At 37.9% G+C, this 21124-nt stretch overlaps 1 protein-coding gene across 4 annotated transcripts; it reads left to right on the top strand.

Annotated features, from left to right (window-relative positions):
• Window positions 1-170: 170 nt before the first annotated feature.
• Window positions 171-21025, top strand: atxn2l (ataxin 2-like). 4 transcript variants are annotated; one of them, XM_048208307.1, is made up of 24 exons: window positions 171-487; window positions 728-822; window positions 1965-2004; window positions 2161-2217; window positions 2782-2853; window positions 4446-4626; window positions 4710-4831; window positions 4939-5030; window positions 7217-7450; window positions 7543-7898; window positions 7987-8073; window positions 8681-8815; window positions 8895-8963; window positions 9049-9107; window positions 13056-13420; window positions 13534-13603; window positions 13695-13844; window positions 13953-14016; window positions 14834-15015; window positions 15145-15274; window positions 15364-15473; window positions 15620-15802; window positions 20215-20392; window positions 20577-21025. In XM_048208307.1, exons 1-24 carry the CDS (start codon window positions 467-469, stop codon window positions 20621-20623), a joined length of 3099 nt encoding a protein of 1032 aa, XP_048064264.1. In that variant the 5' UTR covers window positions 171-466; the 3' UTR covers window positions 20624-21025. The 4 variants fall into 4 exon arrangements, with proteins under 4 accessions (XP_048064264.1, XP_048064257.1, XP_048064269.1 ...); XM_048208300.1 differs by having other exon boundaries at window positions 172-487; window positions 725-822; XM_048208312.1 differs by having other exon boundaries at window positions 173-487; window positions 725-822; window positions 14834-14994.
• Window positions 21026-21124: the final 99 nt, after the last annotated feature.

Genomic DNA, 21124 nt, shown 5'->3' on the forward strand with positions numbered 1-21124 from the left:
GACAGAGATAGACATATAGATAGATAGATAGATAGATAGATAGATAGATAGATAGATAGATAGATAGATCACTTTTCTTAAAAGTATAAGCGAATCTTTTACGAAGCACGCTTTACGTGCGTCTGTCTACGTGATACGGGTCTTGTGCGCCATTGCGTCATCGCGCTACGTTGTCCAATGACAATCAAGGGTTTTTGAAAAAACAGCCTTCGCGTTTATCGCTGGCTAATTCACGAGACGTGGTGCCGGTAATATTTAATAGAATCGTAAGGCTCATTATCTCTTCGTGTTCGTTCGTAACAGAATATCGGACTGAACTGGATTTCGGGCTGTAACGGAGATCGCGCTCGTGCGGATCTGAGAACGCTGCGGAAAACAACAAAAATAACACCGCAGGCAGGCTAGTCCACCTAGCTTGTCATCGGCAACAAGGGGAATTTAGCGGGCAACTCGGTTAGCGGCTAATATGTCTTTTCGCCGACAGAACGTGAGTACCACATCTGAAAATCGCAATCAGTTTGTATAATTTATACAGTCTTCAATCGAGGATATTAAAACTCATAATAGCTTTTATGGTCCAATTATTGTCGTTTTCCTTAAGCTTCCACACTTTCATTTTTAACGTAACATGCTAGTAAACCTGCTAGCCTTGATCTTAATATACGTTAATGTGATTAATACTTAATTTTTGTCAGTGTTTAACAATCATTATGCATTTTAACAGCAGCCTGGACCCGGTGGCCGCAAAACATCCAACGGAACTTCAGGGTCAATGGCTTCATCGGTTCCAGGGAGTAACTCTAACAGACCCACCCCGGGAAGGTAACGCACACGTTGGGCTGCCACGCTCAGGAAACTCCGCGGATTGTCATTTTAACACGAGGCCTACCGGTCAAAGTGGGCGTGCCCAAAGCGCATATTTAATACAGTCCATTGAACACCAATCATTTCGAGCCTTGTTAAATTAGCAGGAGAACTAGCCAATCGCCGCGAAGCATGTTTGATTGACACAATTTTGGGCCAATGATTGATAGGATTGTCGTAAACTGTTCACATCCGCCCATAAAGAATATTGTCAACCAATGGAGTTCAGGTTTTAATTGATTGCCATATTTTTCAGCTTATGGCTGCTTTCGGAGGCGGGTCGTGGGAAGGGATCAGCAGTGTTTTGTTGTTGTTTTCCGATCCCATATGATTCAGTATTGTGTTCGACTTTCAACTTGAGCCATTTTACCGACGCCTTCAAAGAAGAGCCGGGATGCATATGACAAAAAAGTACAAACACTCGTATTTGATTAGCGGTTAGATCGATTGCGACGAGAGGCACGAAATATGTCCATTTGCGCACGTTAATGTCAAGCTGTTTGTCTTGTCTTCGATTCGGCATTTGCTTGTGTTGTTAGCCTGGTCCGCTAACCCGCTTTGCGGTCTGTCGTAATTAAAACACGCGCCTTGTTTGCCATTGTTTACGCATTCGCTTTGCTAAATAATATTTTGTCATGATGCGCAGTCCGATTCAATCCGATCGTTATTTTGTTACTCGTGTATGATTGTCCTTTTGTTTTACCACGCGCTTCGCGGTGTTGTAATTGTTGTCCACACATGTAACAGCAGCGCCTGCAGTACCGGGGCTGTTTCACGTCCTGGGCAAATTTGGGCGCGTTCCCGAACATTTGATACAGCTCATGTGTACAGTAAACACTTCATATCCCGAACTGAGTTATTGTCATGTGTGTTTTTTGTTGTTGTTGTTGTTGTTGTTTTTTTGTTGTGGTTCCTAATGTTTTGCATGGTACAAATTATTTGTTTGTGGATCAGATGATCTATTAATATTCTGTCGATTATTATTTACATGCACACTTTATTTATATTTATTGTTTTTATTCAATTCTGTTTGTCAATTGTTGTTTGTCTATTAATATTTACTAACGACTGTTTTATCTTTTATCTTTTTTTTCCTTTAGAAACAGAAACTCTGTGAAGACTCCCTCACAGTCACCCCCTGTATGTAAATTCTTATGCATTTTTTTTTTTTTTAACCATAATTTCCCATTTCAATATTACAAAATCAAAATGTCTTAGTCAGTGTTCTCTGAATATTGCACAGCGTTTTTCGGACCACCAAATGACCAAGTAAATATTTATATGTACTATTTTTAGGTGTTTGAGGGTGTGTACAACAACTCCAGGATGCTCCACTTTCTCACAGCCGTGGTGGTGAGTTTTGGCATGAAATAAATGGTTTATTCTTTGGCTGTTGAAAAACACCCTTCTTTGATAATGTTCTGGACCTTTTTGACTTTAAAGGTTACAAACAATATTCAACAATATTGACTTCTCCCGATGTTTGTGATTTTTATTAGATAATTTTTCTTACTCGGTTTCTACCTGATAAAATGTTTTAGAGCTTGGCATAACTGGAAAATGTATGTTTGTTATAAAAATGCCCATTGTACAATTTTATTAATCTACATGGTTTTTATGTCTAGAAATCACACTTTTAAACTTGGGCTATCCAAATTTTTCTAGACAGCTTGGTTCTTCAAAAAAAACAAAAAAAACAGTTGTTCAGGAGGTGAATTCAAATAAGAGATCTCTTTTTTTTTTTATTTTATAATGATTGTTTTGGATTATTTGAAATATTTTTAAGTAATTTTGAGGCTCCCTAGTTGGCCCCAGCGCCCTTTTCAGCATTAAAGGGTTAGTTCCCTCAAAAATGAAAATTCTGAACATGAAGCAACAGTTTAAATACATGACATGCATATGCAATCTTTCCCTCAGGGCTCCAGATGTGATGTTATGGTGAAGAACGGCAGTGTATATGAGGGGATCTTCAAGACATTAAGCTCACGTGTAAGTTTGTCCCTCCAAATCTTCTGACGGACACATCTGCATTGATCCTGCTTTCTGAATCTTGCGCTCAAAGCTGCTGTTTTTAACTGTTATTTGACAGCCTGAATTCTAGAATCTCAGGCTTTGTTCACCCAGTTCAGATTTGTTTTTTCCAAATTTGATTTTATTTATTTTAGGGTTGCACAATTTATCATGATTAAACCGCGCACAATTTGGCAAAGGCTGCGATTATTTTATGCGCAGCTTGTCGGAGCTGTACGGTAGAGACCTGCAACCCAACAGGACCCAACGCAACAGAGTGCGGCGCGGGCCAAGATTTGATGAGATACTGTTAGTGTGCGGGTTGCGGAAGAATCAAATGATTGGCGGAACTCCCGCAAAATAGACATATCTAAACATAAAATATCTAAAAACGAATAAATTGTTATTCATATATTGCAAAAAAGCAACAAGAATAACTAATATAAAATAAAAACGATTTACAGTCGCAAGCATATGCGAGATTCTATTTACAGCTTGTGTTTGCAGTGTTGAGCAATGTAGCCAATTACAGACACATCTGTTGATTTCTGAGACGCAACACAACCATGTGTTTGTTAGAATCCTCTCATCGCTTAAAACGCCAGAGTTTTTATGCGCGCTCATGAATCCTATTATTATAACACACGAAGTGTAAACGTGAAAGATTCATTGTTCATATATTCATTGTGTTATAACAGAGCTTTGTGGGATCGCGATGAACTGAGATGTCAGCTTTTTAGTCATTATAAAGGGAGTGCTCTTTGCGCGCATCCTGCCATACCAAACCGTGTATGTGTGCATGCAGCAGCTTACTTTTCAGTTAAAACTAACTGTGGTTTGTGAATGTTGATGCTTTAATAACAAATATTTTATCGGAAGCATTTATGCTGGGATGTTGTGACGACATAACTTATTTCATGGATATACGGACAAAAATCTATATAAGCTACTTTTTTTATGCGGGATTTTGCGGACGGGAGAAGGACAAAACACGAATGTCGCGGGCAGGAGCTGGACAATATAACACATTTTTTGGCGGGAGTGGCCGGGCATGGGCACTGAAAAATCTGTCCTGCGCAGGTAGTAAATGCTTCTCCATGTGAAAGCCCGAGGGTGCTCTTGCACAGAAACTCCAAATATGCCCTGTCGCAGAAGATAACGCGTCATATTGCTGTAGCTGAATAAACAAAAGATTAAAACACTTTGATTAAACATGACTAAAAAGCTCATCATCTCACAGAAGGATGCTCAGTTGTCGTTATGAAGTGAGTTTGGAGTAAAAACATGTTATTAAATGTTGTCTTTTGTTGTACAAGATGTTGATGCTTCTCATGTCTGGAAAGATGTTTGACGTGTGTTGCTTTTTCAGATGGGTTAGCATTTGGAGTCATACTTCATTGACAAGCTGCGCATAAAAAAAAAAAATAATCGCATCTTTTGCGATTTCATAATTGCACTAAGAATCGCCTTTAAACGTGTTTTTCGTAGCGTGCAATAAATCGTGCAGCCCTAATTTATTTTAAGTATTTTTCTGAACAAGGCCTCATTATATGTAACATGTGTGTGTTTAGTGTGAGCTGGCAGTGGATGCGGTGCACAAGGTCAAAAATGAGGAAGGAGATGGAGGCGGTGGTGGCGGCGGCACACCTGTCCATCCCAGGAGAGAAGAGATCACAGACACCATGATCTTTGGCCCTAGTGACCTTGTCACTATGATCTGCAAAGATGTGGATCTCAACTACGCTATCCGAGGTGTGTGCACAGAGGTACGCTTTTGTGGTGTTGTAAGAAATGGAAATATATTTAAAGTGCTTTGTCTGTGTTTGTGTTTTCAGACACTTTTACAGATTCTGCAATCGGCTCAACAAGAGTAAACGGTGACCACAAAGAGAAGGTCCTTCAAAGGTGGGATGGAGGTGATAGCAACGGAGAGAATTTTGACCTAGATGCAGATGCAGTGAGTTCCACCCACATGCTTGTGTATATACAATCCAATATGATTACAAATTAGTGTATTCTTGGGTGGAGGTTTCACATGATTGAAGCTCCGTTTCTCACTTTCAGTCTAATGGCTGGGATGCCAGCGAGATGTTCCGTTTTAATGAGGAGACCTATGGGGTGAAGTCCACCTATGACTCCAGTCTCTCCATGTACACGTACGTTGATGTCCTGTCAGCTTTAGGTGTTTTTTTTTTTTGTTTTTGTTTTTTCTATGACATTTAAAGTTGGAAATGGAAAAGCCTTTTGTCATTTTAAACAGGATTCCCACGCTTTCCTAAAGTCTAAATGTCTTAAATTCAGTTTGAATGCATTTAAGTCCATAAAGTCTTGCCTCTTAAAATAATTTTGTAATATAATAATTCTCTTAAAATAATTATTTAATGATTTTGTTTACGTTCTCTTAAATGTGGGGATAGAACAAAAAAACAGGAATATTTATAAACCTCACTAGGATATGATTTAATTAAATAAATGTGAGCACTGTATAGGGGAATTTTACAGTTAAAGATCCAAAGACCACATGTGATCATCACACAGTCAGTTTAAAAAAATTTATTTGAAGAGAATTTTACTGAAGAATAGTTTGCTGAAGTCAGCTTCAGCATCAGTTTGTAGGCCGCTCTGCACCAACTATGTTATTATTTCAGGTTAAACCATTCTGATAGGCTAAGAAAAATGGACAAATTAGTAATTTTCCACACATGGACTGATAGTCAGAAGCAGGGGCGCTGCTAAGGGGGGAAACGTTAGGACGATTCTAAGGGCCCACGCACTTTTGGGGTCCCCAGAGATCAGTTTTATTAGTAGTAACAGTCAGTGCTTCTCACATGTTGCCGGTACTCTGAATGCCCACACCGAAACGTAGAATAATCAGGCGATTAATTCATTGTATATTTGCGCGTTCGGAGCTTTTATAAGCTGTACGAACTGAACGGATCAATTGTCTGTGCAATATGACTATGACTGAAGCCCAATTGTTTAATTTTTTCATGAGTGGTGTGCAAATCACTGTAGGCGCGTTCACCAGCACGCTCCAAAAGTGTTAAGATTTGCACGAGCCGTTCCTATGCAACGCTGATGATAAAATGTGCAACCCATTTGGATTCTATTGAGGATTGGAAAACGCTACGGAGAAAGGCGAACACGATCTAAAACGGTTCACTAAAATGACTGATGAAAAGAGGGGAAAATATCATCCTGCAAGCTTTTTAAACTCATGAAGACCACATTTACTAGAATTTATCACGTTCTATTGTATTTATTGTGGCAAATTTTGACTATTTGTAGAATTAATAATAGATAATCTGTTAAGGGAATAGATTTGTTACAACTGTGGCATGTTGTAGCTATAGTTTCTAACTGTGTTGCTATTTTCATAACAAATGCTATAAAAAAAAAAAAAATGGTCTTGCCTGCAATTATATCCTTATTGTAACAAATGCTATAATTAATACTTACAAGAACTGTTATTTTATGGCTGAGTGCAAGTTAGAAAGAGCTTTAAAATATGGACCTCCTTTTGACTAAACAAGTGGTTTTGTATAAGAATGTATGAATATGAATATTTGATTACTGTACTGTATTCTATTACATTTACATTTGTATAATAAATCATCTGCTAGTGCTATAGCCATGGTCTCTGACTAAATACTGATACCTAGAGGTCAAAAACAATAGCAAAAGTAATAGGTCATTATTATTAAATTGCAGACAAAGATTTTGGATAGCTAGGTTGACTTGTATGTTTGGTGCGGAATGGGTGCGGTAGGGGCCCCAACCTCATATTCTTTCATAGAGCCCAAAATTGCTAGCAGCGCCCCTGGTCAGAAGTGTCTCCATCCATCACGATTCTGATGCTCGGACCCTGGATTTAGGTACAATGTGACTTTCTAGGTCGTGAAAGGCGCCGGCAGGTCTCAAGTAGAATGCCAGTTGTCCGTCAGTACCAATACAAGACCTGTGCACATACAAAGATACACATGATTCACGGCTTCTTTAAGGTTGAAGTTTGCCCAAGCTTTAACTATATACAGGAAAGATTCCCAAAACATACTGATAGGTTTTTCTCTCAGTGAGAGGTACAGACATCATTATTCTCTAGTGTTTGGAGAGGAAAAGGAAAATAAATGCTTTAACATACACTGAAGAAGTCATTCAAATAATTTAATATTCTGAAGGATATATGTTGATTAATAACTTTCTATTATAAATCACTCAAAAGACATATATTGAAGCGGCAGTGGATTCCAGAATCCACCCCCTTCAAATGCACATTTAAAGTCAAAAGCAGTGCTGTTTTACATTCTGCAGGCTCCTGATTTCTGGTACCTTTCTCTCATAGGGTTCCTCTGGAGCGGGGCAGTTCTGAAGGCTTCAGGCAGCGAGAAGCTCGAGCCGCACGATTGGCCAATGAGATTGAAGCTAGTTCACAGTATCGTCACCGGGTAGCCCTGGAGAATGATGAAGGACGAACCGAGGAAGACAAATACAGTGCTGTGGTCCGCGACAGGGACCGTGATGGAGGAGAACGAGAAAGAGGAAGGGATAGCCCTGGGTTCTCCAGTGCTGGAAGCAGGTTTGACACAGTTTCTTCTTCCTTTCCCACGCTGTTATCTTATGTAGTCTTTGTCTGTAGTATACTGATGATCATTGCTGTCTTTATTTTAGGGAGGGCAAGTACATTCCTCTACCCCAGAGAGCAAGGGAGCGAGAAATGGGAGTTTCTGGAAGGGGCGAAAGAGGAGCTGTATCCACCCTGCCTAATCGAACAAATAGACCTGGCCCCTCAAGCTCCTCCCCAAGACCCCTCCCCTCCGGTAGTGGTGTGCCCATTCCTCCCACTGATAGGAGCAGCCCTCTGTCTGTCAGAGGAGGATTCTCTACACACCAATCACAGAGCAGCCCACCTACTCAACCCCGCCCCTCAGAGCCAGGTCACTCTAGCCCTCCTTCCCCACACACACTCCCACATTCGCTCTCACACCCACAGTCTCTCTCAGACTCGGCTCGGCCTGTCAATGGAGGTAAGTTTTGTGTACCTGTCGCTTTGAATGTTTTTAGATGGTTACTGCCCTCTGTGTTACTGATGAGCATTGCATTAATCTCTCATAGTGTCATCTAGAATGTCACCCAAGTCTCAAAGGCCTGGGCAGAACAACAGAAACCTGCGTACCTCAAATTCTCACTCCTCCCCTACAGGTTAATATGCATACATATGCACACCCACCCACACACAAGCTTATGATGTCCAGCCGAGCTTTATGGGCTTTTGTCATTTGAAATTGTTAACCCAATGTCATCTTTAAACCTGGGTTAATGTTATCCTGGTTTTGTTTTGTTGTTTTGTTTTCATATTTTACACTGGCTTAGTAATGGCTACATATTTATCAACTGCAATAATACAATTTTTTTTTAACATATTACTTTACTAATGCAAATTTAGTAAATTTAGTGTTTCATTACATTTAATTAAATGGTACTTGTTTCAGTTACTTACGATGCTAAGAAAATCTAAAAATGCATTCTACAGTAGTCCAAATATTACAGGCCATAAATATGAAATGACCTACGTAGGTCTGGGGCGGGTGCTTTAAATGCATTAATCATTTTAATGCGTTTATCTAGTTTATTAGTTATGGAAGAAAAACACTTTAAAAAATGTATATGTATGTATATGTGTATATATATGCATGTGTGTTAATATACATTTATTGTATGAATAAATTTCTATCCTCTGTTCCCTTGTTTTTTTTTGTTTTTTTTTTAAATGTAACATTTTACCTTTTTTCTCTGTGTCTCTCTCCAGTCTCTCGTTCCCCTAAACCAGATGCTCCTTCCCAGGACTCTCCTCTTGCTACTTCTTCTCCCTTCATGGATACCTCTTCAGTTACCATGGTGACCCCGAAACCCACTGGCCCCACCCCTCTGTTCCCTGTAGATGGTGAGATGTTATAAATTTGAGTGGTTACACACTTCATTCATACATGTGTCTGACAATCTAACTCTTCTTTTCACTTCAGTGAATGAAATTCTGTCAAAGGAAAGGACAGAGAGTCTAGCTAGTCCACAGGAGGGAAAAAGCAGCAAAGGTAAACCTGTAGTTATGTTACTCTTGTTAACTTCATTACATGCACTTGTCATTTAGTCAATAAATGTTCTTCTCTCTCTTCATAGCCTCTCCAGGCCAGAGATCACAAATCGAGGAGCTTCGCCGGTTTGGTAATGATTTTAGGGTGAGTGTGTCATAGGCTGCATCTGAAATTGAATACTCATGAGTAGGTACTTATTTTGAATGCGTAAATACAACTTTTGTTTGGACATTTTGTAAAATGCAATACAATTAAGAATCTGGTTTGTTAATTCTGTTTAACCTTTATTTAACTGACAAAAGTACAAAGAAAATATTTCCAATGTTTTTCTTAACCAACTGAAGTGTATTTTGTAAATACAAACAAATTTTGATTTGATGGCTGCAACACACTCAAAAAAGTTTGGAGAGAGACAAGTTTACCACATCACCTTTCTTTTTAACTACACTTTTTAATCATTTGGGAACCGAGGATAGTAACTAGGGGTGGGACAAAATATCAATATCGTCGTCCTTCTCTGTGCAATACGAGAATCGATACGCTGGTGCCAAATATCTATATTTTAATTAATAAAACAAGGTGCTATAAATTTCCCTGCTCCCAGTGTCGCTACTTCAAGCCGGCGCTCAACACATGAGGGAATGAGGGAAACGTGAACATAAGTTAACTAGCATAAGAAAAAGAGGTTTTTAACGGGATGGCAGACAGCAGTGTGAGTAAAATAATAGATGTCACTGTTAAGTTCCAAATCTGGACGCACTTAGGCTTTTATACCATTGATGTGACAAACGTAGACATCTTTGACGTTCTTCACCGAGCACTTACACATATACACACTCTGGAGTGTATGAAAGCAGGCGTCTATCAGCGGATATATTAGGGATCTGCTGATAGACGCCTGCTTTCAAACGCTCCTGTGTGAATCTGTAAGCACTCGATGAAGAGTGTCAAAGATGTCTACAGGGAGTGCAGAATTATTAGGCAAGTTGATTTTCTGATCATATTTTTTTCCCAAGCACATTTTACCAATTCCAATCCACATCAATCTTAATAACTACTATTAATATTGTTTTTAATCATTTATAAGTGATATATAATTGTTCATGAAGGCTGAAAATGAAAAATGCCTTATATTCAGGTGTGCAGAATTATTAGGCAAGTTTTCTTTTACAGGCAAAATGAGCCAAAAAAGAGATTTAACTCAGACTGAAAAGTCAAAAATTATTAAATACTCATGAGAAGGACGCAATACTAATGCAATACTAGAAATTGCAAAGTTAAAGCATGACCAAGGGACAGCAAAATGCTCATTGGGTCAGCGGGGTCAGACAAAAACAGGTGGAAAAGAAAAGACACATGTTAACTGCAAAATAATTAAGAATTAAGTGTGAAACCATCAGGAACCCTTTAGTCTCCAGCGCCACCATTTTCCAGAACTGCAACCTACCTGGAGTCTCCAGAAGTGCAAGGTGTTAGGATCTCAGAGACTTAGGTTAGCTAAAGAATCCTAAAAAATGACCTGCACTTGATAAGAATCACAAGCTGAAGTGTTATAAAATACATGAAGACTGGGTTTTAATAGGGCTTATAGACAGACAGCTTGAGAATGACTCCTGATGGACCAGCACCACATCCTCTTGTACCACTGTTTGAAGAATTTATCCAGAATCTGGCAGTAAGGTGTTTGAGTTCACTTAGTCCATCTCTTATCCTGAAATGTCTGTCTTGCAGAGATGGACTAAAAATGATCTTCCAAAACTTACTGCCAGATTCTGGAAGATAAATTCTTCAAACAGTGGTACAAGAGGATGTGGTGCTGGTCCTTCAGGAGTCATTCTCAAGCTGTCTGTTTATAAGGCCTATAAAAACCCAGTCTTCATGTATTTTATAACACTTCAGCTTGTGATTCTTATCAAGTGCGGGTCATTTTTTAGGATTCTTTAGCTAACCTAAGTCTCTGAGATCCTGAGACCTTGCACTTCTGGAGACTCCAGGTAGGTTGCAGTTCTGGAAAATGGTGGCGCTGGAGACTAAAGGGTTCCTGATGGTTTCACACTTAATTCTTCACCTTAATTCTTAATTATTTTGCTGTTAACGTGTCTTTTCTTTTCCAGCTGTTTTTGTATGACCCCGCTGACCCAATGAGCATTTTGCTGTCCCTTGGTCATGCTTTAACTTTGCAATTTCTAGTATTGCATTAGTATTGCGTCCTTCTCATGAGTATTTAATAATTTTTGACTTTTCAGTCTGAGTTAAATCTCTTTTTTGGCTCATTTTGCCTGTAAAAGAAAACTTGCCTAATAATTCTGCACACCTGAATATAAGGCATTTTTCATTTCCAGCCTTCATGAACAATTATATATCACTTATAAATGATTAAAAACAATATTAATAGTAGTTATTAAGATTGATGTGGATTGGAATTGGTAAAATGTGCTTGGGAAAAAAATATGATCAGAAAATCAACTTGCCTAATAATTCTGCACTCCCTGTATTTACTATGTTTTGGAAGCGTTGACCATTGTAGCCAATCACAGACGTATATATTGAGCGCGTGAACACATAATGGCCAATCAGACATGTTTATGAATCCGCTCAACAGTGCTCAAATGCTAGGCTATGCTGGTATAGTCACATTTTAACATTTTCAAAGTTGCCAAAGTCTGTACCTTTGACAACATTATTCCCAGGATTATTTTAAGGAAGCTGGTAAACACTGAGATGTTCCCAGGTTTAAATTAAAGAGTTTGGTAACTTAGTATAAGCATAAAAGGTTATAAGCATAAAAGTATAAGCATAAAATGTTTTTCAGACTGGAAAACTTTTTGTGCTGTTTTCTAACAGTTTGGACTTTAATAAAGAGAGAGAACCTGCACTTAACCTTTTTTTTTTTTTTTTTTTTTTTTTTTTTTTTTACTGGCATTTTGTTTTCATAGTTAGACAGATATCGTGATGTATCATTATAGGATTGTCTAGCAATATATCGATTATCACAGAATCGCCGTATTGTGATATTATCGTTATCGTGAGCCATGTATCGTGATAGTATCGTGAGGTACCCTGTGATATTTCCCACCCCTAATAGTAACTGGTTGCAGTCTTGCAAGTGGAATTTCTGCCCAATCTTGCCTGAGACAAGACCACTGCTCAAGTCTGTGGTCATCGTTGTCTGATTCTCCTTTTTCATGATGGGTCCTATATTTTCAATAAGAGACCAATATGGACTGCAGGCAGTCAAGCTCATCCTCTTTACGGTGTAAAACATGGCCACTCTGTTGGAGAATGTGCAAAATGAAGCCTAGATGTGTTGCTTCCCAGGAAAGATGTCATCCTGATGGAAGTATGTCTCTGTACGATCCCAATATATGCTTGTGTCAATGGTACCTTCACACATTTGCACTGATGCACCCCATACCATGACAGGTGTCGCTGATAAAAGACTGGATGGTCCCTTTCGTTTTTGGAACTAAGAACTCAGTACCTGTTTTTCTCAAAAACATGCTAAAAGGTGGACTCATCTGACCACAGCACTCATTTCCACTGTCTTTTGGACAATCTGAGATGAGCTCGGGCTCAAAGAACTCTCTGCATTGAACAGATGTACTGTATAGCTTTCTCCTTTTGTAACAGATTAGTTGCATTTTCTTATGATATTCGGCAGAAAATGGTGAACCATGACCCAAAGACTGAGAGCTCATTTTATACCCAATCACGACCTTCACCTATTACCTATCAATTCACCTGCTTATTGTGGACTGTTTCAAAACAGTTTAACAGTTTAATATTCTATTTATTCACAAAATACAGTTATTTTAGTCAGTAGAGACATTGTAAATTTGTACTTTGGTCAGTTAAAGTTTAAAGAGAATTAACAAATCGCAGATTCTTGGTTTTATTGCATTTTACAAAATGTCATGACTTTTCTGGAAATGGGGTTGAATTTAACTACCTGTAAAAAGTATGTTAAATATAGTATGATTGTAATCCAGACGTACTACATTGGCCATGTTTTTATGTCAACTTTTTTGCATAACTATAAGGAAAACCATAGTACTTTTTTTAAAACAAATTTTTCCCCTCTCTGATTTTTAGCTTCCATCTAGTTCTAGTTCTAGTTCCAGCCCCAAAACTTTGGCCACTGACTCTCCTCAAACAAACCCCTCCCACAATACACAAACAGACCCCACCCCTCCTACAGAAGCTAAAACAGCCCCGCCCACAACTCTGACTGCAGAGCTTGCAGCAGAGGAGAGAAGTAGAGAGACAAATGCAGAGGGGGCGGCGACCACCACCCCTCCACCAACCACACCCATCTCTGCACCCTCTGCCCTGTCTGGCACTGCCATGCAAAACCCAACTGCAGAAGGGCAAACGGCAGGGACGCCCCAACCCGCAAGGACCCCAGGCAGTGAGGAGGGCAAACCAGAGGCCGGTGAGAGATCAGAGGGCATGACTGAGTAAGTAGAACATTTCAGAATATTGGGCTTAATTGATTTACTAATCACATTTGTTAACTACTTGTAATACTATATAAAGTCTATTAATGCATTTCAAATTCTTTCCAATTCAGTCAGGTGAAGAAATCTACACTCAACCCCAACGCCAAAGAGTTCAACCCCACCAAGGCTCCTCTCAGCATGGTGAGAGCATTCATTTTAACTGTTTAGTTTCTTTTATACCATTGTTGAAAAGCTAAATGTGCCAAGCCAGTGTGTCATGTCCATTTTGCAGGTGAAGCCCTCGGCCACTCCCACCCCGCCACGGCCAACTCCGCCCAGCCCCACGGTGGTGTTGCAGCCCCCACCAGGCCAGGGAGCCATTTACAACACCCAGTACCTGAGCTATGTCTCACCTATCCAGATACAGGGTCACTCTGTACAGGTGTCTATCCCTGCTGCTCTTGGATAATTTTGGAAAATATTCTAAAACTTTTTGTTTGCAACACAGATTATATATGTACTTTTTTTTTTTTCTCTCTCTCCTTTCTAGGCACCTCAGATGTACCCGTATCAAATGACAACTGTCGGTCAAGGGAAGTACCCAAGAACAAAAGGTAATGCTTACAATATTAGTACAATCAATGAAGCATTAATGTATTAATATTAATTGATATAACTTTACTATTATTTGTAGTAGTAGTATTAATAATTGCTTTTATTGGCTGATACATTGGTACATAAGATGAATAATAATAATAATAATAATAATAATTATTATTATTATTATTATTATTATTAATATTAATATTATTGTATTATGATTTTATTATAAAAATCAACAATATGGCCTTTTTAAAGCTACTTTAAAGGTTTTTAAACTCTTAATTTAAATGTATTATTATTAATATTAATAACAAAAATAGGGCCTAAAACTCATTTTGAATGTTGCATTTTAAAACTACATTTCATATATTGTAATATTACAATATATTATAAAACAATATTATATTATCAATAATAATAACAATAATGTGGTAACACTTTACAATAAGGTTCATTAGTTAACTACATTAGTTAACATGAACTAATAATGAACTGCACTTGTACAGCATTTATTAATCTTTATTAATGTTAATTTCAACATTTACTAATACATGATTAAAATCTTGTTAACATTAGTTAATGTACTAAGAACTAACATGAACAATGAAATTATTTTCATTAACTAACATTAACAAAGATTAGTAAATACAGTAACAAATGTATTGCTCGTGGTTAGTTAATACATTAACTAATGTTTAACTAATGAACCTTATTGTAAAGTGTTACCAATAAAGTTAAAATAAGACTTTCAGGCCCAATTTTGCACTCTACTCATGAAAAGTGTTGCATACTATTACTCATGTGTTACTTCCACCTCCTGTTTCTCAGGTTCTGTAGTGACTCCTCGTCCTGACCACAGCTCTTCAGCGCCCCCTATGCTCCAGGCCGCGGCATCAGCAGCAGGACCTCCTCTGGTGGCGTCTCCTTACCCTCCCTCATATCTGCAGTACAACCAGGTCATATCAGCAATGCCCCACTACCCTGGACAGGTACCAGCCTTCACGTTTCCGGTAGAACAAATACTTCTAGTATTTCAATTAAACAAGTTGATTTTGGTTTTGAATGCGATTTTGTTTTGTAGGTGGTCACCTTAGCTAAAAAATTCCCCTGTTGTTTGTTTCTTTCTTTATCTGTCTTAGGTGTACTCTATGCTCCAGGGTGGACCACGAATGCTCGGATCAGGAGGTCACCCACAGACACTGGGTCCCCCAGGCCCACAGTACCCTGGTCAGAATGAAGGACCGCCAGCCCCTCAGCAGGGGATGTATGGTAAGCATTTAATAAAAATTTTTTGGAATGGATTGATTTAGTTACTTGTTTTTTATGTTGTCAACTATATACATTTTTCTTCGTTTCAGCTCCGCAGTCATTCTCTCATCACTCTGGATCCATCCATCATCCTCAGCCCTCCAGCACCCCCACAGGCAGCCAGCCACCCCCTCAACACCCCGCCCCCAGTCCAGGACAGGTACATCCACCTGCCAATCAATAGCAACTACACACCTATTACACAATCTTTTGTTATAAAGTTCATTCATACAAAAGAACCCCATAAGTTTCTGATGCCTTTGGTAATTATACTAAATATGTTCTGTTTTGATTGTCTTTTTCTAGTCCGGTCAGTCTGGTCCTCAGCCTCAGTCTTTGTACCACTCTGGGCCGCTGTCAGCCCCCACACCCCCTAACCTGCCTCCAGGACACAGCTCCCCACAGGCCTCCTACTCCCTCCAGGGCTACAGCCTGCCGGGACACCAGCCCCTGCCTCACCCGTACTCTTCTCTAGGACAGCTGACACAGGTGATGACCATAACCACACACAAAAACACTTTCACATCCGTAGTCGCATTTCTCAACAGTGCATGTCAGCTTTGTATGAATTTCAGTCACCTAATTTATTTTTGTTTATCCCATTCTCAGCATGAGGATTAAACATTAAGTGATGAGCAATGTTCCCTCTAATTTTTTTTTTTCTTGCTGAGCAAAACTTTTCTCTGTTGAGTGCACATTTTGAGCAAAAACATACTTTATATCAGACCTGTACAATGAACGTGAACACACACAAAAAATAGTTTTATCATGCAACTGTAACATTTAACTTTAATGTGCCGTTTCTATTTTATTTGACCCTTCATGTAACTTAGTGATATATTAAATAATATGTTTGAAAACAAGCAGTTTAGTCACTAAATTAAGCATTTAGGTTAATTTTAGGTTACTTGAGATTTTTCACATTGCTGTATTAAAGGCAGGGTAGGCAAAAAAATGTATAAAAAACTTTTTTTCAAAATTTGTTTAAACTTTATTTATATATCAATACATAATTAAAATGTAAGTACTCTGAAAAAGAAAGTATAAAAATCGAGTGTCTGTAGACCTCTCACGACTGTTTTAAAGACAGCTCATTATTTCCATTCACTCCACCCCCTCCCTTCTGGGCTCCTTCCAAAGCCACGCCCCCAAAACGCATGAACGTGTGACTCCGACCACTGAGCTGGAAGACGCATTATTTACCTGAGACGAGCGGAGAGGAAGGAGCACGGCATGTAGTGACATCATGTCAGAATCACATGTAATAAAAATAACTTTATAATTATGAAGATAAACAAACAAGATGTATTTTAGTACTCACTATCAAGCTAGCATATTGATATTGGTAAAGTTTAAAATATATATTTTTTGATTCGCTAACGAGCTATCTATAAGGCAAAGCTAAAAACAGGTTGCATGATACACGTTTTTCCATTACCATCATTTACACTGTGATGAAGATGAATTTCGTGTAAGATTCATAACATATACGTTGTTCTACAGATCAACAGAGTAACATACACTCAAATATCAACTCACAACTGCATTGCAGACACAAAATAATAACACACACATACAACAAAGTGTGTACGACACACACAGATACAAGATAAAGACATCAGTAAACATAGGTAGAGAATATAAAAACAAAACAAAGGCGAAAAAAAAACGTGCAGGTAAACTTACAGGTGAACATGGTAAAAGAGTTAGACAGAGGGTAAAATTATGCACAATTCAACACTATAGCTATCATTATTTATCGTCTCTACTACGGCTCGCTAAGTAATGTTATGTTAGCTATATTACGCAGCTACGTGTGCTAATGACACATGCTTCATGAAAAAATAAACAAAAAAATATGTATGATCAAAATACAAAAAGAAAGATTTACCTGTCCAGCAGAAATAAAGCCATCAAGGAGTCACTTTTCAGCCCCTTGAGTTCCCTCAGTTCTCGCCATCGCTGGAAAGCCACGCCGATATTAACTCGCGTTTTATTTCTTTGTTTATCCAAAGACTTTTTGTTCATTGCCTTTTCTTGTACTGTTACTGTCTTCCTTTTTTTGCCTGGTTTGCCTTCACTAACTGCATAGGCCGATACTGTGAATTTAGCTTGCTGTTTCTCTGCCATTGTTTTGGTATTCCTAGGATCCATGCCTCTTGGATTCCCCAAATCAAACGTGCGCGCGCAAGTGGGCAGGTCATGTGTGGCAAAAGGGTGGTTGCCATGGTTGCGAGAGAGTGACAGCCGCCTAAGCCAATCCTATGTTTCGTCCCGGATGGAAATAATGAGCTGTGTTTAATACAGATTAAACGGTCTAGAGTCACTCGATTTTTATACTCTTTTTATCAGAGTTCTTACATTTTAATTATGCATGTATATATATAGAAAGTTTAAACAAATTTGGAACAAAATTTCTTACCTACCCTGCCTTTAACTGTACCAGTCTTTACCAAAAAATTCTATTAAAAAATAATTTCTGTCCTCCTGCAGGACAGTTCAATTCTTTATAATAATATAATATGAGCAGTTACAATGATGGTTTGGGATAACCATAATGTGTTTTTGTACAGTAAATTATTAGCAACACAGTGTTAAACCATCAAAATTACATGTTTATTGCTTATGAATTTCCCAGATTTTATATACCAGGAGGTTACAAGATTTTTCATGGCAATGAGCTCTAAACAATCCCCTTGTGAGATCAATTTTTTATTATGCTTACATTATAATATAATATAATATAATATAATATTTAAGTATTATTTAAACTGATATACAGTATTATATTATGTATTATACAGTATTATGCTTCCATTTATTTTAATATATTATATAGTGAAAACAAACTGAAGCATTTAAACAGATCTGTTAGCTAAATATTTTTAAGAAAAGTGAACGTTAACTCTTTTATAGTTATCTAAACATCCCTGAAACCCACACCACCACCACACACACAAAAATCTATTTAAACTGAGGTATATCACGCAAGCTACACCTGTGGTGGGTGTGTGATTGTAAATGTCTCAGAGTTTTGTTAGCATTCTGTGCCCATCATCCATTATTTCCGCCACTTTTCATTAAAACATGACGTTTTATTTCACATTTCTTTTTGTTTCGCGTTGCCTCTCGTATTGATGTATTTAGTCCACAAACATGACAGTATTCTAACCGTGACTGATTTGGCTCAGGGCCACGCCCGCTCACACGCGCTCAATCGTTCTCTTTCTATGAAACCTGTAAACAGCATTCACCGGTTCTAACTCTATAGCGACAATAACTCTATAGCGGTTGTCCAGAGCACTGCAATTATTTCTCATTTAAACTACTACAATCAAATGGATTTCCCCACACATGATCTGTTCTCTGCACGGCAATTATTTTTTTCTGCGCGGCTTATTCTAAAAAAGGGAAAAAATAAATATTTATATACACTACCAGTCAAGTTTAGTTTTTAAAATTGTCTTGTGATCACCAAGGCTGCATTATTTAAAAATAAAATAAAGCTGTCTATCAGAGCTCGAGCACCTAATTCAGTTCTCCTGCGCTTTACTGATCAAATGCACACACTTATATGTCAGTGCCCGACTTGAGTATTCACAGAAACACAGTCAGTTATGTCGTAATTGAACATAAACGGTTGGGAGAAAACCGGATACACATCAGTTATTATATTGGATCTGTGCATTCAGTCTAAGGGGGCTTTCACACTGGCAGTTTAGTTCGAAACGGGGCATGGTTTGTATGAAAAATCACTAATGTGAAAGATGTCGTTTGAATCCGGGTGCGCACCGGGGTACCGAACCCGAGACTACCTGAAGGAGGTGGTCTGAGCTCGGTTGCACTCGAACTGTGGCGTGTTCACGTGAATATGAAAGCAACTTGGACTCTGGTGCGCACTTGTTCAGGAAGTAAAGTAACCTGCGCTTGTGTTTTAGCCAATTATAATGTATTTACTTCAATAAAACATGATAGTATTGATAATTTACTTTGGATTAACAGCCTGCAGAGCAGAGTGCACTCAGAGCGGCAAATAAAAGGCAATCAGCTGTCTCCTCAAAATAGTCTGTTTGCAAGCAGCGGAAAACCATCCACAAGTAAAGCACATACAGTAAACCCAAGTGTCGTTCACTCTGCTGCACATAATAGCACCAAAATAATTGTAATCAAACACCAAAAGTTTTTCTTTCTTTTTATGATGACTTCAATTTCTGTAGTATTTCTTACTTCAATACTTGGCTAGACTTACCTGAAAAATGCTGCCTTATTTGCCCACTGTCTTTGAAAACCCCTGGTCTAATGCATAAAAGTGAATTAAGATAAATTATATCATTACAGTGCAGTATTAATATTTGTTTTTCTTTAAAAAACGTAATATAAATTTATACATTGTATTGCAGTACCCTGGCATTAAATTAGCAAAAAAAAAAGTCGATGAAATTGATTTTTTTTTTTTTGAGATATATTAAATTTTATTTAAAAAGTAATAAATTTGAAATGCTGATACATGCAGATACCCTGAAATTATTCAAAAGGGTTATTATTTTTCTACTCACAAAAATCCTTTAAATTCGAGCACCAATCAAAATGGGTAATTGAGCAGCAAATCATAATATTAGAATGATTTCTGAAGGATCATGTGACACTGAAGACTGGAGTAATGATGCTGAAAATTTAGCTTTAAAATCACAGGAATAAATGTATTGATATATTTTCAAATATAGTTATTTGTTAATTGTGTTTTTTTTATATATATATATATATATATATATATATATATATATATATATATATATATATATATATATATATATATATATATATATATATATAATGTATAATTGTATTCATTTTTGGCAACTAATCCAATTTTATTTTATTTTTTCTTCTCATTCTTTCAGGCCCATGTTCAAGGTGCTCTCTCGGGTCCTCACCACTCTGGAGGTCACGGCCCACCACCTGTGATGTTGCTTCATGCCCCGCCACCTCCCCCTCAGCAGGGTTCTGGCCCCCAGCATGGACCTCCCCCACCCCAACAGGGGCCCCACCAGCACTACACCTACATTGGACCACCTCAGGGTGAGTTTTCTGCACAAGAGAAAATCTACCATTCTGTTTTCCATTACAGAAATCGGATAATTATACAAATTTGTTGTTTAATATAAGGCTGTGTGCTGACACGTTACCCAAGATTTTATTTATTTTTTAAAATAATTAATTTGTTGTTTTTTTTTTTTTTTTTTTCTCTCTCTGCTCTCATCAGTGGCTCATCCTCCGCAGCAGATTCCATTCCACCCTCCTGGAAATTGACAGGGTGACTTTTGAAACGGAGTCTGAGCAGAGCGCCCCCATCTGATCCTCCTGTGGGATCATACATATGTATATACCCTCCACCTGCTCCAAGAATGGAAAAAAAGATTTTGTTTTTATTCACCTCTGGCAAGACTGAATGTGCTTGTTTTATTTTTTTTCCCCCCTTTTTGCTATTTTTAATTTGAGCGGACGGGGACACATAGTGTCTAAATCAGAAAGAAGGAACGAGTGAGTGTGCAAGACAAAAAAAAAAAAGGAATGAGGGACATTTTTATAAAAATACAGTGACCTCTCCCTTTGTCCTCAACCCCCTTATTAAATAAGCAAATAATAAATGGTTAAAAAAGAACAAAAAAATACAAAAAAAAAAGTGTATAAAAAATAAATTTTTAAACTCTCCTCATGTGTTTCGTCTCATGATTTTTAAATGTTTATATAAAATAAATATTTTGCATTCTATAAAATGCCTTTCAAAATTCTTACATAAATTTTCTATCC

This window comes from Megalobrama amblycephala, linkage group LG1 (genome assembly GCF_018812025.1).
Source record: "Megalobrama amblycephala isolate DHTTF-2021 linkage group LG1, ASM1881202v1, whole genome shotgun sequence".
Taxonomy (NCBI): Eukaryota; Metazoa; Chordata; class Actinopteri; order Cypriniformes; family Xenocyprididae; genus Megalobrama; species Megalobrama amblycephala.